Source organism: Lepisosteus platostomus, chromosome 7 (genome assembly GCF_059453375.1).
Source record: "Lepisosteus platostomus isolate fLepPlt1 chromosome 7, fLepPlt1.hap1, whole genome shotgun sequence".
In the NCBI taxonomy this organism is placed as follows: Eukaryota; Metazoa; Chordata; class Actinopteri; order Semionotiformes; family Lepisosteidae; genus Lepisosteus; species Lepisosteus platostomus.
In genome coordinates this window covers 36557850-36571109 of record NC_142617.1, presented here as the reverse complement: position 1 = coordinate 36571109, position 13260 = coordinate 36557850, and the positions used below count along the sequence as shown (strand labels likewise).

General features: G+C 37.8%; 1 protein-coding gene across 1 annotated transcript; it reads left to right on the top strand.

The window, feature by feature from the left end:
• The first annotated feature begins 7743 nt into the window (after positions 1–7743).
• Positions 7744–12346, top strand: myog (myogenin). The gene is made up of 3 exons (XM_088640092.1): positions 7744–8377; positions 10388–10493; positions 11769–12346. Exons 1-3 carry the CDS (start codon positions 7868–7870, stop codon positions 11882–11884), a joined length of 732 nt encoding a protein of 243 aa, XP_088496218.1. The 5' UTR covers positions 7744–7867; the 3' UTR covers positions 11885–12346.
• Positions 12347–13260: the final 914 nt, after the last annotated feature.

The window sequence follows — 13260 nt, the reverse complement described above, 5'->3', positions numbered from 1 at the left end:
CTGATGAGGAAAGTGGTTTTATCACCTTCATCTCAATATGCAAAAGAGTTTGTTTAGTGCTGCCACTATTCTTCTAAACACCCCCTCAACCCTGCACATGACAAAGTGTGGGGTCTGGCTTTGCAGGATAAATTAATAAATGGGGGAGTATGTTAAAACTCTTCCAAATGGTGGATATTAAAAGGTTGGAACTGAAAGATTAGAACGTAATTTTGTTCAGGCCACAGGCATCCGAGCAGTAGCTCTGGGGTTCCCCCACACAAATGTCAAACGAGCCAGTTCAGTCTATGGTTTTGTATACTGGAAACATTTCTAATGAAGAGTATGAGGGTTCAGTTCACAGTAGCTCTCACACTGTAAGTTAAGCAATATGAGGAAATTATAAATAGGTATAGTATGTCGGATTATAACATTATCATGCTACTACTCAGATGTGTTTCCACTGAAGCTAGAAAGAAAAAACAACCATCCAGGAATGATCCCAGTCTAACCGACTATACTGTATTTGTAACATCAGTTGTTTTCTGTACTTACTTTAGGAAAGGGTTTGCTTTCAATAGTCACGGTGTTTTCCTTAAAACTCACCTTTGTTCTCATTTCAAACACAATAGTTAACTAATTTAAAAAAAAAACAAGTGAGCTTGTTTTCATTTCGTATCTGAGCTGCTGAGGTTTCTGTGTCATCAGTCCCTCAATCTGAATTTGCGGGTGATTCTGATCACTAATATACAGTACAGTAGAACTTGTTATATCTTTAGTAGATCCTGTGGCTTCTCAGTGTAGCCATGTACTGTATTTATTATGGCAGTGTGTTTATTTTTGCAAGTAGCAAAATATTATTTTCGACAGAATGGAGATGGAAAGGGTACATTAATAAACACAATGTTTAGAATCATCTTCCCAAATCCAATCCAGGGGGCAATATATAAATTTCACTAAACTGGGATTGAAGATTGGAACATACAGCAAACACAGAAAACTAATCGCTGTGCTTGCAAGATACATAGTCAGAAATGTATACGAATATTTGTCAGGAAAATCAATAAGATCTAAGGGTTGAATACAATATTGATTTTATTGCAAACACAATCTACAAGAAATAACACGATGACGCAAAGGTACAGTACCTGTGAATAGGACCAAAAATGCCCCTGAAGATAATCCATTGCAAGTCACAGCTCTGCATCAGTCATGTCAATGAGAAGGCTGAAGAAGGCTCCACGGCCGAAACGTTGTGTTCTCTTTCTTCTTTTTTTCAGCATGGAATAAACCTATTACTTGTTCCTTTGCATGTCAATGAGAAGCCAACAGGTCAAGTGCAATGACCATTTTCGACATGTAGTATTTCCTTCCAGCTATCTCTCTGTCAATAGTCCCCTTTTTTCTTTAGCTGTGAAAGAGCATAAAAAAACATATATTTCTAGTGGCTCGTGATTTACTAAATGTGAATTAAGTTCTGTACAGATACAGTGCCTTGCGAAAGTATTCGGCCCCCTTGAACTTTTCAACCATTTGCCACATTTCAGGCTTCAAACATAAAGATATAAATTTTTTATTTTATGTGAAGAATCACCAACAAGTGGGACACAATTGTGAAGTGGAACGAAATCTATTGGATTTTTGAAACTTTTTTAACTAATAAAAAAATGAAAAGTGGGGCGTGCAAAATTATTCGGCCCCTTTACTTTCAGTGCAGCAAACTCACTCCAGAAGTTCAGCGAGGATCTCTGAATGATCCAATGTTGTCCTAAATGACTGATGGTGATAAATAGAATCCACCTGTGTGTAATCAAGTCTCTGTATAAATGCACCTGCTCTGTGATAGTCTCAAGGTTCTGTTGAAAGCGCAGAGAGCATCATGAAGACCAAGGAACACACCAGGCAGGTCCGTAATACTGTTGTGGAGAAGTTTAAAGCCGGATTTGGATACAAAAAGATTTCCCAAGCTTCAAACATCCCAAGGAGCACTGTGCAAGCGATCATCTTGAAATGGAAGGAGTATCAGACCACTGCAAATCTACCAAGACCTGGCCGTCCCTCTAAACTTTCAGCTCAGACAAGAAGAAGACTGATCAGAGATGCAGCCAAGAGGCCCATGATCACTCTGGATGAACTGCAGAGAACTACAGCTGAGGTGGGAGAGTCTGTCCATAGGACAACAATCAGTCTTACACTGCACAAATCTGGCCTTTATGGAAGAGTGGCAAGAAGAAAGCCATTTCTCAAAGATATCCATAAAAAGTCTCGTCTAAAGTTTGCCACAAGCCACCTGGGAGACACCCCAAACATGTGGAAGAAGGTGCTCTGGTCAGATGAAACCAAAATCGAACTTTTTGGCCACAATGCAAAACGATATGTTTGGCGTAAAAGCAACACAGCTCATCACCCTCAACACACCATCCCCACTGTCAAACATGGTGGTGGCAGCATCATGGTTTGGGCCTGCTTTTCTTCAGCAGGGACAGGGAAGATGGTTAAAATTGAGGGGAAGATGGATGCAGCCAAATACAGGACCATTCTGGATGAAAACCTGTTGGAGTCTGCAAAAGACCTGAAACTGGGACGGAGATTTATCTTCCAACAAGACAATGATCCCAAACATACAGCAAAATCTACAAAGGAATGGTTCACAAATAAACGTATCCAGGTGTTTGAATGGCCAAGTCAAAGTCCAGACCTGAATCCAATCGAGAATCTGTGGAAAGAGCTGAAAACTGCTGTTCACAAACGCTCTCCATCCAACCTCACTGAGCTCGAGCTGTTTTGCAAGGAAGAATGGGCAAGAATTTCAGTCTCTCGATGTGCAAAACTGATAGAGACATACCCCAAGCGACTGTAGTTCAGGTGGGTAGCTGCGTCAGCATGCGTAGGCTGCAAAGGAACAAGTAATAGGTTTATTCCATGCTGAAAAAAAGAAGAAAGAGAACACAACGTTTCGGCCGTGGAGCCTTCTTCAGGTGTGAGAGAGACAGGGCAGTAGGCAAAGGTAAAGTAGCGGGAGAACAAAGGTTTAGAGGGAGGAGGAGTGAGAGGCGGGAGCAGGGGACAGAAAGAGAGGCCAATCAAGAGGTGTGAAGTCAGAATGGGTGCAGAGAGGTGTGAAATGAAACTTCTAATGAATGGAGAAAATTTAAAAGAACAGTAATCTGTCGTTAAGGGAAGGGTGAATGTGTGATCCTAGCTGCAGAATAATTTTAGTTTCGGTGGTCTTTCTGATGTATGAGTTCGGAAAACCGTCTTTGAGAACACAGACGGAGAGATTAGAGTGGTCGTGGCCGTCAGAGGTGAAATGAGAAACAATGGGCTTGGAGAGATCTTTAATCTTCACAGCCCTGACGTGTTCTCTGAAGCGGTCTCCGAGTCTCCGAGTACCCCAAGCGACTTGCAGCTGTAATCGCAGCAAAAGGTGGCTCTACAAAGTATTAACGCAAGGGGGCCGAATAATTTTGCACGCCCCACTTTTCATTTTTTTATTAGTTAAAAAAGTTTCAAAAATCCAATAGATTTCGTTCCACTTCACAATTGTGTCCCACTTGTTGGTGATTCTTCACATAAAATAAAAAATTTATATCTTTATGTTTGAAGCCTGAAATGTGGCAAAAGGTTGAAAAGTTCAAGGGGGCCGAATACTTTCACAAGGCACTGTACCTGTACAGAGACCTGAGAGAGAAATCTGGAAACTATCAAAGTCAAATTCAAAATAATCGCATTGGCAAAAGCATTTACTCATTTACAGTAGGTCCTTCCATTTACTGTGGGTAATTATGCACGTGAGAAAGGGAGTCATTCATTCCCTAATTTACAGTTTACAGGAAGCTGCATACACATACTGTACAGTACCTACACTGATCCAGACCATCAAAGGTATATTCATGTATCTGACCTCAAGTTTTCTTACTTTACTATAAGTATTGCCAGAATAAAAATTTGAAGTAACGTAAAATAAATGTATGCTTTCTCACTGGTACTGTGCGTAACGTCTTTGTAGTAGGAGACTAAAACTCTTAAAAAAAGACTAAACAGATTTATCCATGGCCTCACTCTCCAAGTATATAATGCAATATCTTTGCCTATACTGTATGTAAGCTATACTCAAGCACTCTGAATTTAACTTCCATCAATCTATCATTGGTGAATAAAAATCAACACCTTCATTTTCAGAGTTAAATGTTTTGTCCCACACTTCAAAGATCAATGTGCTCTGCAGTTAATGTCTGATGATTGATGCACATACCTTACATTTTTTAGAAGGCAAATTCACACTTTGCCCCTTGAAATGACTTTAGTCTCAACAAAAGATAGATAAGTAGATATATTAATAGACATCAATATTTATAGTTTTAAAATAACGTTTGATAATAAGAAACACATTTAAAAATGTCATAAACATATTCTTATCATAAAGCAAAAATACACTCAAGATGTTTTCATTTAACAAATAAAGGAATAAAAAATGCTAAAGATTAGACAGACGGATCTAACTGATCTTTTGCATTCACAACACATTTTCTATACAAGTCACATGTTCTACAGTATAGCACACTTTGGATGAAATTTAATCTGAGCAGTCAACGGATCATTTGACAAAGCAAATCCCATAGCAACAGGCAACTTAGAAGTCAAAAGCAGAAAAGCTCTAAACACGGTGGAGGCAAGCATCTGTCGCAGTCATTACAGAGGCCAGCACTCTCTTGGAAGCAATAACGGAGGGCATAATATTTTTCTAGGGGTCGGGAGCCAAGTATGAGAGAAGAGAGCACATTCCATAGCTAATGCGGCCACGTTCTGGGCATTTCTTCACAAGAAGCTAATTCACCCGCCACAGCTGTCTCGCAATGCGCTCCTGCTTGTCAGTGATGAAGCAGGAACACAAGCAACGACAAGTCTCCGATCGCGAGAAGAAATTCCTAAAGCTGCCCTCTTGGTCACTTCTTCAACTCGGTATCGACAAACCCGAACCGTTAAAAAACCAGAAGCCATTTAACTCCACGGGCAAACCTTTTCACCTCCTGTTTTCTTCAAACACCTACTAAGCAAATCAATATTACTATTTTCATGGCTGACATGTTGTATTGTACAAGGAAAAATCAGCTGCGGATCCAGTATTGACATGCACTAGCATACTTTAAATTGTACATTTCAAAAGACAGATTCTCAGACTTGGAACAACTTGCTTACATAAGTTAGCATTTGGTAGCTCATGTTCAGTGGGACTTTAGATCTGCAAAACCACAGGAAAGACTGCCATGAATCACCAATCATGAATCAACCTAACAAACAAAAGTAACCCCTACCACACAAAAGTGACCACGAAAGGATTTTGAAAAATGATTTACAACTGCAAACACTCAGAAAACTGGCAGTGATATAAAACGCACTTATTGGTAATAAACATATCCATCTTCTTGAGTCTGATTAGTTTTACTAGGTTGATCTTTGTCAGACACCAGTAAGAGGCACAACCTTTTAACACCAAAAATGCAACATTAACTCCCTTCCTTCTGCTTTAGAACCCCAAGGTGCGCTACAGTATATTTTTGCTGCATCCACTGTCCTTACAAAACACAATTCACTTTGATTTGCTGTAATTTTCTTTAAATATCTTTTCTTTAAAAGGCTGAAGACAAAACAGGTGTGGAAAAGAAATTGTTAGAGGATTTTGGAATTTGGTCTCTGTACTGGAAGAGAAAAATGGACCATATTTTGCACAAGAGCAAGAACACTTTGAAAGTGGTCCTTTCAGACTATACTGTATGGGAGTACAAAAACCACTGTTGGAATACGCAGCAAAGCTACATAATTATCTGGATGTAATTTTGAAAAATGACTCTGTTATTTTACTTTCGTGTCCAAGTGTTGACATTGCGCTGATTTCTATTCTGGCAGCGCCGAAGAAATTAAAGAAGCTAAACAAGGAAATATACAGGCTAATGAAATGTCAAGTCATTGTTACCATTTGTTTCCTTAAGTGACAAAGAAGCTGCTTTGCTAAGAGACGTTTCATTTAGCGAGAAAAGTGAAATGGTTGACATCTATGTTCTGAGGAAGCCAGACATAGGGTGGCACAGTGGTCAGCATTCCTGGGGCAATGGGTTCAATTCTTGGGGTGCTACTGTATCTCTATGGAGTTCTCCATGTGTTCGTGTGGCTATCCTCTGGGTGATCCAGTTTCCTTCCACCATCAAAAGACATACAGGAAGGTTAAATGGCTTTTGTAAAGTTGGCCCTGTTATGTGTGTGCCTTGCGATATCCCAACCAGTTTGTATCCCACCTTGTGCCTGTTGTTTGCTGGGTTAGTCTCCAGCATCCTCCGTGACCCTGAATTGGATAAGGCAGTTAGAAAATGGATGAATGGAAGGTTGAGATGAGAACTCAAAATTTAATAAAAAATAAATCCATATAAAACTGACTTAAATATTATAAGTTCAGGTGGTTAGCTGCGTCAGCATGTGTAGGCTGCAAAGGAACAAGTGATAGGTTTATCCCATGCTGAAAAAAAGAAGAAAGAAAACATAACATTTCGGCAGTGGAGCCTTCTTCAGGTGTTAATATTAAATTATATCAAATATAATATAAATATAAATAAGGTTAAATATTATAATGCTGCTCTGGAACCCAGTGGCCAAATGTTAAGGTAGTAATGAGTGATTATAACACACTGAGAGGACCCCTCTCCAGTACAGTAATGTCTTTGTACTGCCTCAACCATCAGTGACTATCCATCACACTTTAAACTGACAGCAAACAGCAGAATCACTTAATCCATCAGGCCTGGGCTGAGTTACTAAGGGGAGAGGACAAGCTTCTGGGCTGCAGTTTGCAGAGATAGTGAAATCTGACTGGCAGGGCTAATGCACTTCTGAACGAAGAGCATTCATGTTCATTTAGAGGGTGCGAAAAAAAGTTACACAGCCAGTATTTGAATAACTGTGTAGTGTTGAAAGCCGTTAATAGTGAGTCCTGTTAATCAGATAACTTAACTGGGATATGTCTAAATCAACAATAGCTGCACTGCATTATTATCTAAGTTCAGGAAGAACACAGAGGAGATATTAACTGTCAACAATTAATTTACTTGTCTCTGATTTCAGTGAGCAGTCATCATGTAGTATTACAGATCACCTTGGTGGAAATTCCTAATCTGGTGTTCAAGTTACATCAATTAGTGTAGAGCTGATTGGAGTCATTTGGTCTAAATTATTGCATGGATCATTGATAGGGAGTTTCTTCCAAAAAATTAATTTACTTAAAATAAAAAAATGAAAACCCTCTTTTATTTTACCAAAGTGTGAAGTTCTGGCAATCAGCCTCGTAAAGTATCTTAACCTTTTCTTTTCTAAATGGATACACTTTCCAAAAGTTCTAAAGCTTTAAAAATGGTTATATTGTATACGAGATGGTAAAAAAGACAAAGGAAATTGATTATTGTAGCAATAGATTTTGAAACAAAATAAAAAATGGGAATCAATGCCTTATTAAGACTGCATTCATTAGGGTTTGGGTAATTTGTGTACAGTGCGTTACATTTTATTTAACTCTTTTTGCTTGAAAGAACAAAGCTAGGGTCCTCCTATCTTTTAAAAGACTGTGTCACTATTCCTTGAACCAAACCTCCCCAAAACCCCCCAAGAGATCAAGAATGAAAAGAGATGTAAAGTTTGGATGTGAGGCAACAGCTAAAAGTGGGATCAGGTTTCTCTGGGCTTCTCTATATTTAACCCAGTGATCTAATGCCAAGCAGAGGGTTTAAATGCCACCAAACAGTTGGTGTGAGCAGTTGTTTTCCACAGATCCTGTGAACACGAGCACAAATTTTCAGACCAGCAGTGGCGAGGAGTGGAGAGTGACCTTGCACTGGGCAGAAAAATGGAGCTTTTTGAGACCAACCCTTATTTCTTTCCCGATCAGAGGTTCTATGAAGGAGGTGAAAATTTTTTCCCCACCCGGCTGCAAGGTGCTTTCGATCAAACTACCTACCAGGAGCGACCAGTGATGGGACTGTGCTCTGACAGCAGGTTACTGTCCGGCACGGGCCTGGAAGACAAGGTGTCCCCAGCAGCCAGCCTGTCCCCTCAAGAGCACTGCCCCGGCCAGTGTTTGCCTTGGGCCTGCAAAATCTGCAAGCGGAAATCCGTCACCATGGATCGCAGAAAAGCTGCCACCCTGAGGGAGAAGAGGAGGCTGAAGAAGGTCAACGAGGCTTTCGAAGCGCTTAAGCGGAGCACTCTCATGAACCCCAACCAGAGGCTCCCTAAAGTAGAGATCCTGCGCAGTGCGATCCAGTACATTGAGAGGCTGCAGGCGCTGGTCAGCTCCCTGAACCAGCAGGAGAGAGAACAGGGTGGGCTCCACTACAGGGGCTCTGGCTCCCAGAGGGTAAGTGAATGAAGCAGAGAGGGAGGTCTGGCTGTCAAAGCAAGTGCACCGTGCAGGGTGTGTCCTGTCACTGACCTGCAGTACTCTGATGTTACCGAGGGGGTTACTGTAAACAAAAAATAAATAACAACGAAAAGTCTAATGGTAATCACTACCTTGTATGGTTTGACTAGTCCTTTCAGCAAGGATCAAGTTTTAACAGCTTTCTACAAGTATCAACAACAACAATAATTATCACTAACTCAAAAAAACATGTTCAAATGTACAATGTCTCTGGCTTTGATTAAATATAATCTATTTCAGTGGGTTAATGGATTTAGATTTACTAAAATTTCATTTAACTATCCATTTGCAATGCACTCTACATTGGTGTTTTGAGTATTATTTTAATTGTAAAGTATTTTAAATTTTTTTTAAGGTATTTTTTAAACTAACACCAATTGTCCTTAAGGAATGAAGGCTTAAGAGAGAAATCCAACAATAAGATCTGAGTACACGATCTCAAAAGAAATATGGATTTTTAAATAACAGGGCTACAAGCACACAAGATGATCATTGTTTTTTTTCTTACACCTGAAATGACTGTCTTTCTATTTCACCTTTACATTAGTCTCAGTCTTATTTCACTTTGTATTTATTGTAAACAGTACTCCCAGACCTCCTCACTGGTGCACAGACATATCTAATTAAAAAACATAAACCTTTGACATATCTTCCCAACTTTAGTATCACTAAATTAAGACCTACAAACAAGTCTGATTATCAACCCCTTAGAGAGCTGAAACCTAAAGTATAAATCAATTATTTAGTTTAAAAGAGAATAGCTAAGTAAGAAAACATTGGATCTTTAGCAGAAAATGATTACAACAACATGGCAGAACCAGAATGGCAGAATATTTCAGAACATGTTTAATAAGAAAGCATATTTAATAATAGTGTTTGGTGTCATTACAGCATCAGTGCCAATGTTTTGAATGAGAGTTCTCTAATTGTAAATGTTTTGGGTTTAAGAGTAATTAACCTTTTGTTGTAGTGTATGCAATTATTTTATTGGAAACCAAATGTAACCACTGGAAGACACTTTTTTATACTGGAAACATCATACAATTAAAAAAATTCATTGTATTTACCAGGTCTGAGGGACAGCACACATTTAGACAAGCAAATAAAATACACTTCTCCTTTCCTGTACTGTGGCTCCTTAATAGGCTAAGGAACTTTTTTCAAAAGTGCCAATAATTATCTTAGACTTTATTATTCAGACCATAAAAATGAAATGAAATAGAATATCAATATTAATTAACAAGTACTATTTTCTACACAATCTTTTCAGTAGTAACATTTTTCAGGACACATGTTTTAAAGCAGATGTGTAGTATATATTATAGCTCTGCATATTGTTTTTTATACTATGTGTTGTTGTAGAATTAAGTTAAAATCCATTTTTTTAATTTATATGTGTATGAAGTTTGAATGACATAATGTTGTCTTTATCTTCTATTGCAAGCCAAGTTTTAACACATACTGTAAATTGTAAATACAACACTTTTTATTCAGTTTCACTTGACACTATGCTATCTAAACCGACTTATTTGTAAAAAATTAGCATACTAATTTAGTATGGACATAAATTTCATCTGCCTGGCAAAGAGCCCTGGATTCCCGCTTGTTCTGAGAAACCATCACAAAACTAACAAATAATTACAAATGCTTTACCCAAAAAATCAAAGACCTGAAACCCATAATCTACAGTATTTGAGCTAATCTTATAAGGATAAAGATCTTTATATTTTCAGGAAACCTCCCAGACAAAATGAAAAAAAAAAAACAGTTATATGAGTCTTATTGGTTGATAAGGTAAAAGTGCCAGTTATTCTTTGGGGAGGAAGGTCTTGCTTGTACTTGCTTGTGTGATATATTGCTTTGTTTCAGCCAACCCTTAGCTGTTTATGTCCAGTGAATGAAACTGACATGCCTGACTGTGTGATGTCAATGTGTTCCTGGCGGCAGGTGTCGTCTTCCAGTGAGCAGGGCTCTGGCAGCACCTGTTGCAGCAGCCCGGAGTGGAGCAGCCCTTCAGATCACTGTGGCCACGCATTCAGTAACAACCCTGAGGGTAAGGCAGCAGTTACGCAGCCTGTGGGCGTGACAAGGGTGTGCTAGGAGCTTCCTACTGCAGGCATTTATTCTACATGGATATCTCTCGAGCTTTTCTGTTAAGGTCATTTTGAACTTACCAAAAACAAAACTAGAGCATTCAAGCTTCTCATTTTCAAGGGTATTCTGACTAAGCCAGGAAAAAAAAACATCACATATTAACCAGGATTATTTTTTTGTGCGTTCTCCTCTCATTTCCCTTTTTTATAGAAATGTAAAAAACATTTCTAAATTTTACTTGAAAATAAATAAAGAACTTGTCAGGGATGCAGATGTTGTTAGGAGTTTGATGTCTAATTCAGCCTGAATTTCCTGCAAGAAAAAGTGAAAAAAAAAAACAACTAAATTGAAATAGAAATAGAAATGTTCTCTAAATGTCAATGATATTACTGTATAATCATTCAATATACCAACATATTGATGAAAGAAAATACTGCTCCTAACCAATAATTATGATATAAGAAAACATCAACAATATGGTAGAAGCTGAGAATACATTAGTATAACTGAAGCAAGCTTTCAACTAAACTTATTATTAAAGATGGAACATTCTTGTTTTATAGCTTACAACAAATAATTAGGATTTTGAATATAATGGTAATTAATCCATGACAGGCAAAAAGCGCTGGATTCCTAATTGTTCAGGAACTGAATTATGCCACCAAATGAGAATGAAGGATGTTTTGCTTACTAGCTACTGTATGGCTGTGTCCCTTATCTGGATACAAACACCACTGGGGAAGCTGTAAATGAGGGAACTCCAGTTATTTAAAAATGAGGCAAGTGCTGAATTCCTACATTTTTCAGAAAACATACCTCAGGTTATCACGTCTTACCATCAAAACAGCACACTAAACAATTTAACAAGCCTAATCTTATGTCTGCTGGTTTTTTTGTCGATGCCACAATTCTTCTCTTAATCACACTTTACCCATCATCCTTCCATGCTACACATACTGTACACGTGTAATGTGCAACAGCTCCTTTTCCTCAATAGGCATGTTTAAAAAATAGTGTCGTTTATTCCATCTAAATTGAAGACACAAGAATTGATCATTGTCACCCACAACACAGCCTTGTGAAATCAGTCATTCCTTGAGTAGCTGATAATTTCTTGTAGTATGTGTGTGATATAATTGTGCTTCAGAGCACAATTAGAAATAAGGGAAAACAGCTAAATGAGGACACATCCTCATCATATTTTTTATACTTGATATTTTTTGTATTTTTTTAGACCTTCTTAATGAAGACTCTTCGGAACAACCCAACCTTCGGTCTTTGAGCTCCATAGTGGACAGCATTACTGTGGAAGGCACAGCGGTCACCTACCCAGGGGATATTTCCAAATGAGAGCTTTGACGGAGCCGAACACAAATCTTCCAAAGAACCAAAAGCACTCCTGAGAGTCAAGAACCACAAAACATGTCAAAACATGACTTAGTGGTTTCCTTGTACAAAATGTGTGGTCCATTTTTTATTTTATTTTATACGTATAGATATGTGAAGTGAGAGCTTTAACGATTCTAACAGCTCTTTGCTCCTTAACTTAATATTGATGAGTTGAGATCATCCTTTAAAGCATTTACCTTTTGGTCTTGCATTTTATTTGTGTGTGTTTTGCTTAAAATGAATGGTTATTCATGTGGGGCCAATATTTTATACTGCAGTTTGACCAATTTTTGCTTAACTTAAGCTAGAAATGTGGAGGAAAGTGATGTAAATATGTGTCTTTTTTACAGAGTGGATTTGCTATTTTATTTTTTTTGTTAACTTATTTTGGATTTTTATAATAAAGACTGATGTGTATTTGTATTTTCCAAGTGTCTTGTTTCTGTCTCTGATGATTATGTTCAAAAGAAATTAAACTGTTTGATCAAAACCCAAATTAATATAAACCAGTCTCAGAAACAGTAGCAGCTTAATTTGAATGTGTACAGTATACAGTATGTTTTTTATACAAAGTATTAGAAATAAACTCCATTTATGGTATACATACAGTACATATTAGTCCTTTCTCATACTTCAAAAGATGAATTTATTGCACATTTTTCTTTTTTTGCAAATTATATCCCAGTTTCAGACACGTTTTAATGACAATTGAAACTGCTTAAAAGAAAATGACAAACGGATGCAACCAAATATATATATATATTTCTTTGTTTTTTGCTCCCACAATTTCAAGCACTCATAAAGATCCACAGATAACTAGGCTGGGAAGAGACATTTCAATCAACAAAACAGACATTGAGAAGGTACATTACATTGAAAGAGAAATTAATTGGTACTCTATCAACACATCAATGGGAATGCTGGATTATTTAAAAGCATAGTGTGAACATAGAAATACTGGAGCAGCTCCTGTCAATACACAACTAATAAGAATTGCGCTTCTGAAGTGCTTAACTTGTATAGCAACAGGGGCAACATAACCCATCAGTGATGTATAAAAAGTAAAAAAAAATCCACAAGTATATGAAGCATGCACATTGCACCGATTGCTAAATCCAAGAGACAATATCCAGTTTGAGAGCAGAGAACAGGCATATTCAGGTGTAATATATCCCATTAGAAATAGATCATATTATTAGAATAACTTGTTTGAAATTTTTCAGGGCCTGAATACCCTCACATTTCAGCAGAACACTTTCAACTAAAGTTAGTCAGAATATTCCAAAAGATCCCAATCAATCCAATAAATATATAAAAAAAAAAATTAAAAAACCAGC

Coding starts and splice junctions, on each gene's coding strand:
- myog (XM_088640092.1), top strand. CDS start 7,868: ATGGAGCTTTTTGAGACCAACCCTTATTTCTTTCCCGATCAGAGGTTC. Junction 8,378..10,387: donor GGGGCTCTGGCTCCCAGAGG/GTAAGTGAATGA, acceptor TCCTGGCGGCAG/GTGTCGTCTTCCAGTGAGCA. Junction 10,494..11,768: donor ATTCAGTAACAACCCTGAGG/GTAAGGCAGCAG, acceptor GTATTTTTTTAG/ACCTTCTTAATGAAGACTCT.